Here is a 13,058-nt window from a genome sequence, read left to right on the forward strand (position 1 = left end):
GTTGGTTAGCAGGCTTGGCATTATTTGATCAAAGGATGTAACCAAAAGTCTCCTATGTCTTACAGATTTGGTTTCACTATGTACAGTATATTTCCCCATTTATTGCTATCCCAATGGGAGAAGCGCAGGGATTCACTTTCTGTTTTTTCAAAATAATGGAGTATACCTCAACATATAAAGGAGAAATGGAAGCTGGACAAATCTGAGAGAGAGAGTGCTAGAGGAAGCCATCTAATGGATACATAAAAGCCCTAAAGGCCCATTACACTGCAGTGAAGAATAATTAGCCTTTTAGAAACATGGTCATCAATACCTGAAGAACAATTATAGTGTTTAATTGCCAAGAACCATATGCCTTTCTTCAAGACAAATTGCAGGGCGTCTCCCACTTAAGGTATAAAAACAATTTGCTTCAGTGTTGACAAAAATAGAAGCAGAAAAATGGACTCTTGCTCATACAATAACTCACACAATCGTGTGTGTGTGTGTGTGTGTGTGTGTGAGATATATATATATATATATATCTCACACAATCGTGTGTGTGTGTGAGATTATATATATATATATATATATATATATATATATATATATATATATATATATATATATATATATATATATATATATATATATATATATATATATATATATACTGTCATTAAGGTTATGGTGGGTAAAAAAAGTGACAAAAACCCTCCACAGTAAAGCATAAAGCAACTGTAAATATTACTGTATGTTCATTTGCATGTCTTAGACAGGTCTGCAACCCTGTCTTTCCCCATTGTCACCCAGCATACAGCGCTGTATGCTGGGTGACAATGGGGAAAGACAGGGTTGCAGACCTGTCTAAGACATGCAAATGAACATACAGTAATATTTACAGTTGCTTTATGCTTTACTGTGGAGGGTTTTTGTCACTTTTTTTTACCCACCATAACCTTAATGACAGTGGTGATTACCTAGTCTAGTCTCAAACCTGCAAGCCATTAAGGCCAGCCTCACACTGATGATACCCATCAAGGTTGAAACATGTATGTGAGTAGGTCTAATGGCTTTGCATCTCATCCCAGCCTCTGTTTAAAAGCTGTGTTTAAAACAGCATGCAGTGGCTTGAGGATTGGCTTGTGTAATACGAGCTTGAGACAAAAGGTGGCACTGAGTGCTCATTTGCATGTCATTTCCCAGAATCCCTTGCTGCAGTGGAAGCGCTGTATGCTGGGTGACAATGGGGAAAGACAGGGTTGCAGACCTGTCTAAGACATGCAAATGAACATACAGTAATATTTACAGTTGCTATATATATATATACACATACATATATATATACACACACACACACACACTTTCCAGAAACGGCAAAACAATGATTCAAGCTACTTTAAGACGTTAGGTGGAGGAAGAAGCAGAAGTGTAAGGATGTTGTTGTTCACCAAAAGATTTAGTGGATTCATTGCACATCTTCCTCGCAGAGGTGGTAACAGCAAATAAAATAAAGAAATACAAACCTGCTTGGCACAAGCACAAAGAGCCCTATGGGTTTACTTAAAGCAGCAAAACATGAAATCGTATATATGTTTTTTTAATAAATCAGTTTTGTAGTATTAGGCTGCGGCCGCGCTAGTGCTGAGCGTGCTGACCGCGCGGTGCTTGCTGAGGTTAGTTTTGGCACGTTCAATTGTCCCGTCCCCGCGCACGGACGCTCACCCACGCTTGGCGCTTGCGTAAACAAAAGAGAGACTTTCAACCGCGCTCAACTTACCTGCAATGCCCCCCGCGCGCGCTTGCGAAATAGCGCCGACACCCAGCGCTCATGCTTGGTGAGCTGGTGACGTCACCGCTCTCAAGAATGAGCGCGGTCAGCGCCAGCGTGGCCGCAACCTTAGATAACTGTTTTTTTTTCTATTTTTATTATTAAACTCTTAATGCCATCTTTTGATTTCTATAGCAGGTTTTAGCCCACCACCCAAGCAGTGCCAGATCTTTGTAACACTTTCCTGTTTGTGATTATTTGTTGCCAATATTCCCAGCAGTTTGAGCTGCAAACTAGAACAATAGATAATTTTACCTTTGTATTATAAGGATACAGTTTAGCTGCTTGTTACACCGAAGCAGCCATTATGTTAGTCACACAATCAGGATTGTTACATATTTATAAACAGGAGCACAAGCTTAGGTAAGAATGTACAATTATACATTGCCACAGGCTTTACATATACAAAAAAAGAAGAAAAGCAGGGAGCAGGAGGGGGTGTAGTATTGCTGCTTTAAAATACTAAACGCAGATCCTGGATAGCCAAAGAGACCATGGGGCCTATGCAGAGAGCAGCGAATTTTAAAATTGGCGAATTTATTAAAAAGTAGCTTTTTTGGAGAGTTTTAATCTCCATATGCAGAAAAGTGCGAATTCTGCTATGTTTAACATGGATGCGTGTGGCGAGTTTAAATTGGCGAGATGCGCGCTTCAGAAATGTGTTAAAACAAATTCGCGCCTTTTTTTTTCCCTTTGCAATGGCCGCGAGCGGCAGTTTTTTTTGGCGAGGCAAAACGGAGACAATCGCGCCATTTTATTGGCGCGAACAGCCGCTAGATGCCGTTCGCGCCTCTCTGCATACGGATATTTTTTAAACTGGCGAGATTGCGGTTCTCGCCAGCCGCGAGGCGAGTTTTACAAATAGAAAAGAAAAATTGGCGCGTTTTTCGGAAATCTCCATTTTCTGCTGTTTTCTGCGCGATTATCTCCAAAAAATGGCGAATTTCGAAAATTCGCTGCTCTCTGCATAGGCCCCCATGTCTGCTGTCACATTGCAATATTAGGTTTCAATCATTTTCACGTTGTTTTCCGTCCCATACAAAGTGCTCTAGAATGACCTGATATCATCTTCTCTGCCTGCATTTGTGCTTCCTCATGTTCCTTTATTGGCAGTTTGGAAAAATAGTAATAAAATGATACATATAATGGAGTTCATTTAAGGCACAATATGGTTTATTGCACCCCAATCCCATTGTGAACTGCAATAACCGGTATTGAACCTTAAATAAATCTCCCTCGTGTTACTATTTAGGGGTTAAAAATAGCTATTACTTTGCCTGGAGGAAGCCATATATAGTGTTAATTGTCTATGTCTTTGCTAGCCAATTGTCAAGACTCAATAGCCCCTCCTTACATCTCAGCCCTAATTTCTCGCTATGCACCATCCCGACTCTTGCGTTCTGCTCAAGGATGTCTTCTTTCTACCCCCTTTTTATCTAAAGCCCTCTCCCGCCTTAAACCTTTTTCACTGACTGCCCCACACCTCTGGAATGCCCTTCCCCTCAGTACCCGACTAGCACCCTCTCTATCCACCTTTAAGACCCACCTTAAGACACACTTGCTTAAAGAAGCATATGAATAGCACTGTGGATATTCTGAACACATGATACATAAAGCTTGGCCCCCTGCAGACGCACTTACCAGAACTCCCTCCTACTGTCTCTGTACGTTCTCCCTACCTACCAATTAGACTGTAAGCTCCTCGGGGCAGGGACTCCTCTTCTTTAATGTTATGTTTGTCTAAAGCACTTATTCCCATGATCTGTTATTTATATTATCTGTTATTTATTCGATTACCACATGTATTACTACTGTGAAGCGCTATGTACATTAATGGCGCTATATAAAAAGACATACAATACAATACAAATAAGGTTCTGAACCTAAATAGTGCTAAATGCAATACTAAAATAGGTAATATAGGGACTTTCATTTCCTTGGTTTGAGAAACCCTTTGAGTGCCGAGGGGGGGGGGGGCTGCGTCATCAGAGTGCCGACCGCAATCACGTGACCCTTCCTCAGAGTGATCAAACGCTTCCGGCCAGAGCGCGTTCAGCGCTAAACGACATCTCCTATGACCTTCTCTAAAAAATTAGCAGAAAGCCTGTGACAGTCACTACATCATGGCCCCCAAAGGGTTAAATCACGTTTTGCAGGGAGTATTATCTTAGGAGCTTATACTTCTCTTCCGATGTTTACTTTTACATATGCTGCATCTCTGCCAGTTTGTTTTATTCTTTCCCGCACTGGATTTTGTAAATTGTCTCTGCAAGTGCTGCGCACGTCGGGTGTTATATAAATAAGAATATACAATACATTATCTTAACTGCTATGTCTCCAGCAGACCAGTTTACACCAAGTGGCTCCAAAGACATGGCTAGGTAGAATTTAGAATGACAAAATGAGAGTTGAACATAGAGAGGATGTGAATTAACGCTATAGCACAAATATAGATTTGTATATACTAATATTTCATTGTACATATCTACATTTTGGGCAAAATAAGGAGGCTTTTTCTGTTTCCTGATAAGATATGTTAAGAATTTGACCAATGTTGTCATACTGTTTAGCTTTCTAAAATAAAACATTTAAGGCAGGATTTCACCTTTCCACTGAAACATACAGAATTACACTGTGATATAATTCTGTTTGGGGTTTTGTGAGAATAACAAACATCTTTATGGACTTCAGCGGAAAATATCTACAAAGATAGGTTTGCCTGCCGATGTAATGTACAAGGAAACAAGGAACTGTCTGATTTGTTCCAGACTGATGATGTGTTTAATGAGCTAGCCCTTACCATTATTAAATAGACACTGTCGTGTGGTGCTGAAACCATTTTCCGGTCACGGCGGAGTGCGCCACACACCACAACACAGCCCTCTATGGGGCAGGGCCCAGTAGCTGTTTGCGTGTAAGCACGGACAGCGCTGTGACGCGTACGCTGGCAGGGAAGACAAGAATGTTGTCTTCCCGCGACGTGGTTGGTGCACAGCCAATGGCAGGGCAGATATGCACCATCATGGCCGCGCCCCCGTCTAAGCCCCGCACCCTGCGCTCCCCTACAGACCGCCGATCGCAGCTGTAGTCTCTGCATGCGCCGCCATGCGCACGTGCAGCAGGGAGGACTCGGGCCATAGCCTAAGGCTCCGTCCCCGGTGGCCGCGCGCACGCCGCACACAAGGTACAGCCTTCTAAGGGGCATGCCCCAGTAGGCGTGGGCGCACAAGGTGCAATGCAAAAGTTTTGTCTTTTGGCGCGGCGGACGAGCATTGGCCACATCAAGGCAATGGTTCAGCCAATGAGGGCGAACCAGTCGCGCGATGTCATGACCGCCACCCCATCGCGAGCTCCTGTTCTTCACCACAGGTCGCAGCTCACACTGGTGCACGCACCACCAGGCGCTCCAACGCGTGCGTTACGCAGTGACTGGGAACGTAGTCTAAGATCACTGTCCTTACTACATACTGTAGCTTTTCTCCTCCTCTCCCTCCCCCCTCCCCAGAGAAAAACATATGTATCTAGTAAAATACATGCCGCTACTTATGCATTATTTGGTTTAGGATTTACAAGGAGGAACAGAAATAATGTTATATATGTTTAATCAAGACCTTCTGCATTACCTTCAACTCCTCCAGTCCCGTATCAGTTTCTCCATGAAGGACGGCAGAGAGATTGTTCAATAGCAAGAGTACTTTTATGTGCACGGGGGAAAAGTAAGATGTATAATGTAATGATTTTGATACATCTGTACCAGGAAAGATACATTCATTGTAATTATCACTTTCAGCACTTCCTTGGGAAGGCAGATAATGTGATTTGTCCAAGGTCACCGGACTTTGTGCATTCATGACCAACATCGAATAAATTGCATACATCAGGGAGGGCCAACTCCAGTCCTCAAGGGCCCCCCAAAAGGCCAGGTATTTGAGCCACCTATGCTGAAGCAGGGATATCTCTATCAGTTGCTCACTCTACGACTGAACCATCTGTGCTGAAGCAGGGATATCCTTAAAATCTGACCTGTTAGTAGCCTTTGAGGATTGGAATTCACCATCCCTGGCATATATATTCCAGAGGACTCCAAGCTGGAAGCTGCGAGCTCACAATCTTATCACCTTGCTATATCTGTACTTCCGAGAAGAATTCTACAGATCCAGCTCCAAAACAGACATCGTAATTCTTACAATGTCACATTTTGATTGCATACATTAAAACTGTGCAACAGCAGGTATAGATTTACAGAGAATCCATGTTTCATGTGAAGCATGGAAGCCGCTGAATCTCTATAAGACCAACATCATTATACTTCCTCTTTATGGGGCTACATTAAAAGCGTCGCCTATCCCAGCACCATAAAGTAGAGGTGTCAATGATGAGCTTGGTGGTCATAAAAAAGCGGCCCCTCCATAAATAAAAAACTAAGCGGAAAAAAAACCGTTATTTTTATTTTTGATGGAGTTTCACTTCTTGTAGCATTTTGTTAGATGTCACAATATGTTGAGCAGGACCTACAAACCCATCCTCCTGTCTGGAAAAGGAAAGGCATGGGTGAGTTAGATGACCATCATAGCGATGTAGGCATTAAACCAATAGGTCCGAATGAAAATGCATGGAACACCTTGCTACCAAATTATATTTTCTAGGAACTAGAGAGTGCGATATTAATAAATATGCTTAGGGATGTGGTTATTTACATGGATAAATTGGATCTAAAAATGCTAATGCTAATGCCATCAATAGGGCTTTCCTTTGCAGCACTGTAGTAAAGAGAACCACATTGTAGGTACCGTACCATCCCCACAAAAGGTTGTTTTTTCCCCAGAGAGGTTCAGAAATGCAAAGTATTTTTGAAAGATGTTCTGCTTAGCATTTGTATTATACACATTGACTGAAAACATTACTACTTATGGAACAAATGGCAGTCATTTTGTTCAATTCCCAGAGTGACAAGCAGACATCTCTGTAGTGCTAAACCATAAAGCAGTTACGCCATTGGTGGGCAATAGATAGCCCGGGAGCTGCATGATACCCTCGGGGCTTCAACAGCGCCCACCAACCACTGACCACACCCGCAGCATTTTATCCCCAGTGCAGAGGGAGTGGAGATGTTGCTGCCGTGAATCGTCGGTTCTCCCCACTCCCTTAGCTGCTTAATGACAGTGCGCTGATGAATACTGGGTCGCTCCTCTCCTCTGCTTATCACTAGTTTCCAGGGTAAGAAGAGAGGGACAGCATTTAAATCAGCACACCGGCGTTAGGCAGCTGACTGGAGTGACAGGTGCCCACCCCCTGTGCACCAATATATGTAATATGCGTCTCATTTGAGGGATTAGGGAAATGTCTTGTTGCCTACCACTGCCTTACCCTGGTCTAATAACCTTCAGACATGTTTCTTTTGATGTCATCCAAAATAAAGACCAGTTACTGCAATTAACAATTACATTTATGGATCCAAATACGAGACAGTGCTGGATATTGCTCTGGGCATTGGGACTTAAAGCCAACAAGTTCAGTGTTTGAGAGACAAATCAATGCGTTGCAGTTTAAGTGTAAACACAGCCCTCATGGCACCAGAACATATGGAATGTCGGCTGGATAAATATATTGATTATTTTAGCAAGTGGGTCATTTAGTGCCCCAGGTTTATTTTATTCAAGATTGTTGTTATTCACCAAAATAGATGTTATTTTTTGCATGTTACCAAGACACACAGCAAGCCTCTAATAATATATTAAAACTCACAAGGTCTCAAACTATTTTTTATTCATGCGTCGCCTGTGATGGAGGGCAAAAATGTGTATTATTTTGGATCTAACTTCCTTTTTCCAGCAATGTGAAGCAGGTGATATTGTCTAACAACGCTCTCTGTCCGGCCTGTAATGCCTGTTGTACAATTTCTAGTATTCAACTGCACTTGTCCTCTTCTTGCCTCTGGCAGAGAGACACGGAATTGAAGAAGCCTTAAAAATATTCGATTTTTATTTCCTAATAGATCCTTAAAACTAATACAATACAGGCAGTCCTCGGTTATCCGACAAAATGTGTTACTCAAAATGGCGTTGGATAGCGAAACGTCTTAAAGCGAAACACGTTTTCCCACGGGAACACTGTTTAAATGAAAGGTTCCGTTCCTGAAGGCATTTTTAATGCTAAAAATACACAAAATATTTTATGCAGGCAATAAGATACGCAGCACACACAAATTATATAGTGAATATACTGTAATATATATATATATAATATAAAATATAATAATATAAAATATAATAATATAAAATATAATAATATAAAATATAATAATATAAAATATAATAATATAAAATATAATAATATATAATATATAATATATAATATAATAATATTTAATATATAATATATATATATATATATATATATATATATATATAGACCATACGATACCGGTTGCAACACAACATCAAGGGACAGCACGCAGGTAAGTAAATCATGAATTTTCTATATTTGTGCACCACCTTGCGAAAGGTCCCACTGGGGGACCGAAACGTTGGTTTTTGTGTCTTCTATCAAATATAGAAAATTCATGATTTACTTACCTGCGTGCTGTCCCTTGATGTCGTGTTGCAAACGGTATCGTATGGTCTGTTATTGCTTTATGGGATAAGCACCAAAACTTATTTACTTGCATATGGTGTGCTGGCTGTGCATTGGAATATATATATATATATATATATATATATATATATATATATATATATATATATATATATATATATATATATATATATATATATATTATAAACATATATTATAAACATAAACAACTTTGCAAAGCGTTGTAAGAGCGTTGGATAAGCCGTTTTGGCGTAAAAATGAACATATGTATGTACTGCATAGCGTTGGATAAGCCATTCGTTGTAAAGCCCCGGTGCCTGCACTGCTATATTTTTACTTCGCCTATTTGATGACAGCTGTTTCCTTAAAAGGATTAAAAGAAAAAGATTTCAGAATGGGGAACAGATGGGTTATCCCTCCCACATCAAGCAAGGTGTTGCAAAGAAAATATTGAGATTTTCTGGAGATGTAAGAAAAGAAAAGCAATGCAGTGTCATTTTTGTATCATATACACAGATTATTCTGCCTAGAAACATTCTTCTGTGACCTCATCTCTTTTGTTTACATACCACTAGGAAAAGCAACTCAACAGCTTCCAAATGTTTGCATAGAGATCATGCAACAAACAATGTGCATGTGGTCAAGAGCAGCGAGGAGGCCTGTTTAGACTAAATCCTGCTTTTTAAAAAAACACTGCTGCGGTCCACTGTTGCACAAACTAAACATGGGCGTGTCTATAGGTGCCTGTCTAGCTCAGCAACACCAGGAGAAGTATGTCTGGGGTAAAGTCTCATGTGAATGTAGATACATAGCTAGGAAGGGCTGAGTCCGTGCTTGTCAATATGGAACCGGACTCTACCTTTTACCCCGCCACTGCCAAATATTTCTGCTCTGTATTCAAGGTGCCTCCCTATCCATTGCTGGTGAAAACTAAAGGGGGAAAAATGCGGAGAACCCCAAAGTTATCGTTTTGGATTAACTATCTAATTATTTTTTACATATGCTTTGTCAATTTTAAAAACAGCATAGGATTCAGGATTCTTTTTTGTTGACAAATCTTCTATTTTTGTGTCCCTGTTCTGTAGTAGGAAGATTGATGTACAACCCTGGTTGCCTTTTTGAGTGAATGTGAGTGTGAGTGAATGGCTATGAAATATCGGATGAGCTGCCGATTGCACAACTTTGTGTCTCCTTGCTGTATGGGCCTACAGTGTTCAGAGAAGATTAAAAGAAAAATGTTAATTAGCCAAAGTAAACAAGACACTCCCTGGGCCTGGTGCATATGTAATTAATGTTTAATCTGAATGCCTGCTCTTATCTGAGTATTTCAGGTAGATACTTCCTAATCCCCTCCTCCTATAATTTGTATGTGTCAACATGGAGCACGCCCTGTCAAATTAATCCCTTCACCATGAGGCACAATATGACTGACTTTTGAATTAACACCACCTCTAAACTGCACAACATTTTTGCTGCTACAAGCAAGCAACATTTTTGCTGCTACAATAATTAAAGATAACCCTGTTAAAAATGTGTTAGCCTGGTGCCAAATCAGCCACAGGTGAATGAGGCTGAAGACACAATGATCTTTCAAGCAGGCTGAAGATTTGGCCAAATGTGTTCCTATTACCAATGAGTAATAACCAGTAATGCAGACATAAAATTGCTTCAGACAAGGCATAATTTGTCTCATACGTTTAGGACTTCTTAACAGTGTTCCCATTGCCACACAAAGGCAATAAACACTCAAGAGTTTAGATACTATATTTGACATTTAAAAAATGTCAGTTGTGACAAGTGTACGTTTTTACAACTTCTTAGAATATGGAAATTATATCAGGCTTTCCCTGGGACGTCTGCTGCCATCAGCATCAAGATATGCAAACTTTGCATTTATTAAAACACGAACAAAAATGCAATATAATTTCTGGACCTTCTTTAATAAATTGTTTGATCGCGGCGTTTTAACAGAAAGTGGCAACTGTTATGCAAAATCTTGCTTAATGCCCATGTAGTGGCAATAGCTGTTTACAGTTTTCTAAAAACTGGAGCTTTCTACATCAGTTATTTATTTCTATACAGTATCAACCATGTACAATAGAAGCATACAGATACATTTAAATAAAAGTAATTATGCATGTAATGTTTCCCATAGGCCCACCATGACTGGCCTTTTATTCAACCTGTCAGAGTGTTTCTAGTGATAAGACAACGCCTTGGTGCTCAAAACATTTAAAACAAGCATTACAGTGGGGAGTGTTCACAGAGCTACAACCACCACAAACCTGAGCACTGATTGTCCACACATCTGCACCACTGGAAAAGGCTGACACCTCCTGCCACAAAGCTTGATATGAATAAAGTGTGAAGATGGCATGATCCCAGCCCTGCACTTACAGATCAAATGGTGATGGTATCTATATAAAACAGGCAAATCAGCAACACGCTGATCTCACAGATCTGATGAGGATAAGCATCCACAACAGGTTAAGGAAAGGTCCCCCAATCCAAACAAATATTATCAAAACAAATATTATGCTAACAAAACCACAAAAAAACTCTTGCAAAGAGAGTATTAATATTTGTTCCACATTTCGGTTCCAAGTGGATAATGGCAGCGATAACCCAATGCAAATATATAATACAATCATCTGAGTGACTGTACTTAAAAGCAGATGATGAAATACATTGCGGTACTTACTGTCACAGAGCTGGATGAAGATGCTACAAAGACCCTGATGACCATCCTCACACTCTCTGCCAGCCAGGCAAAGACAGGAGATCCTGCTCTCTGCTCCTCCTGCAGCAGGTGTGACAGCTGCTTGGTGGGATCCTGCTTATCTTTTACCTCTGGGACAACCCCAGATTACAGGATGCGGTTCTGCCTCTGCGTGAGTGTGCGGATGTCACTAAGAAGATCAGTGGTTAGACCTGTGACTCTACTGCCCGGGATACAATGCAGAGACTGCCAGCAGTACCCAGAGCGATACCCAAAGTCCAAGCAGCAACCTGCCTCCCCCAGCCAGCAGAGCACCGCCCAGACACAGCCAGGGAGGAGGAGCTGGGGGCAAAGGACTCTGGGGCTTGGAGTTTAGTCTTCACAGAGCAGCAACGGGGGCTGATTGTTTCAATGAAAGTGACCCCTTTAGTTAGTGGCGGTCTCAGCAGCAGAGAACTGAGACTATGTCACAGGGTCTGTTTGCTACATTTTATTGAGATCTTGCATGATTCAGTGTTGTCACTTGCAGCCCTGCAAGGTGTAGTGATGCGTCAGCGCCACCCCCTGGAGACTCGTGTTATTACGGTACAGGATTGCATGGTCACACACACCCATTTAAAACTAATGCGAATCTGCCTGTGTGTGTACGCGCGTCTGTGCCTATTTATATACAGTATTACCCATTCATAAAATAATGCATGTGAATTGCAAATGTGCTAAAATTCCAGTCTGTAAAAATACATGGGGGAAAAACTGCAGTTGATAGCATTTTCTTGTTAATTTTTGTTTTTGAAGAAATTAAACCTTGCAGCAGCAGCAGCAGCATCATTGACAATCTGTAATGCAGTCTTAATGCTTAAATATTAAATTGCAGGGTTTATAAGATATTTTGTAAAGAAGAGACTAGAGCCCTTTTGAACCCATTTTCTGCCAGTATTTGAGCTGTGTTTGGGACTTGCTGTTACCTAGGGGGAGTAGGTACTGCCCCACTAACCTGGGAGTGGAATATTGCCGCAACACTGATGTTGTGATGTGAAATGCGATACTTTCCTTATTCATTGTCTCAAGCTGTATTTTCACCATGCAAATATGGATACATGGAAACTACTATCTCCTTAGCTACGGTCGTCTTCGGTGGCAAGACTTTGGCTGTCGTGCTTTAGGCCAGCGGTGTGCAAACTTCCCGCGCCTGCGCCCCCCCCCCTACCTGCTCCCTCTTCTGTCACGCCCCCCCATCACATCTCATGAAGCATCAAATGATGCTGTAGGGTCATGTGACGTGATGTCACATGACATCATTTGACGCCGCGTTGCCATGGCGACACGTCACACAACCGGCTGAAACAAGGTAAGTGGAGTGTTGCAGGGGCCCTCATGCGATCCCCCGGCATCAAATTAAATGCCTGGGGGAAGAGCGCGGGGGCCTCTGCAACCGCCCGTGCCCCCTCCCAGAAGAATCTCCCGCCCCCAGTTTGCGCACCGCTGCTTTAGGTGACCCGTGTTCAGATAAAGTTAGGTGTAAAATTACATTTGTTGGAATGGGGTTACTGCTTTAAATTGTTAAGCCGAGTACATCGCCACTTCAAAACAATGAAGGGACAAACACTAAAATTGTGGATTTACAAGATACAAAGAAAGTTGTAAATAAAAAAAAAGTGACCAAAACCCTTTACCACAGTGTCCAGTAAATAAAAAAAAGTTCTCAGACAGGTCTGCAACCCTGTCTTTCCCCATTATATTTTGGCAAACAGTGCTTCCACTGCAGCCAGGAATTCTGGGTAATGACATGCAAATGAGCACTCACAATGCATCACTTTTTGCTTTCTTTCCATTTTAATATGGATCCCAATAAACTTATGCCTGCTGTATTACACAGCTTTTCAGCACAGCTTGGGGGAAAGAAGTGTATGGTCAGAAAACCTTATCACAGACAGC

At 41.4% G+C, this 13,058-nt stretch overlaps 1 protein-coding gene across 1 annotated transcript in view; it reads right to left on the bottom strand.

The window, feature by feature from the left end:
- SH3BGRL2 (SH3 domain binding glutamate rich protein like 2) overlaps nucleotides 1-11,531 on the bottom strand; it is a 54,105-nt gene extending 42,574 nt beyond the window's left edge. The window contains exon 1 of the mRNA XM_075597965.1: nucleotides 11,106-11,531. Within this exon, the coding sequence (XP_075454080.1) occupies nucleotides 11,106-11,150 (45 nt within the window). The 5' untranslated portion in view covers nucleotides 11,151-11,531. The remainder of the gene's footprint in view (nucleotides 1-11,105) is intronic.
- Nucleotides 11,532-13,058: the final 1,527 nt, after the last annotated feature.

Source organism: Ascaphus truei, chromosome 4, assembly GCF_040206685.1.
Source record: "Ascaphus truei isolate aAscTru1 chromosome 4, aAscTru1.hap1, whole genome shotgun sequence".
Classification (NCBI taxonomy): Eukaryota; Metazoa; Chordata; class Amphibia; order Anura; family Ascaphidae; genus Ascaphus; species Ascaphus truei.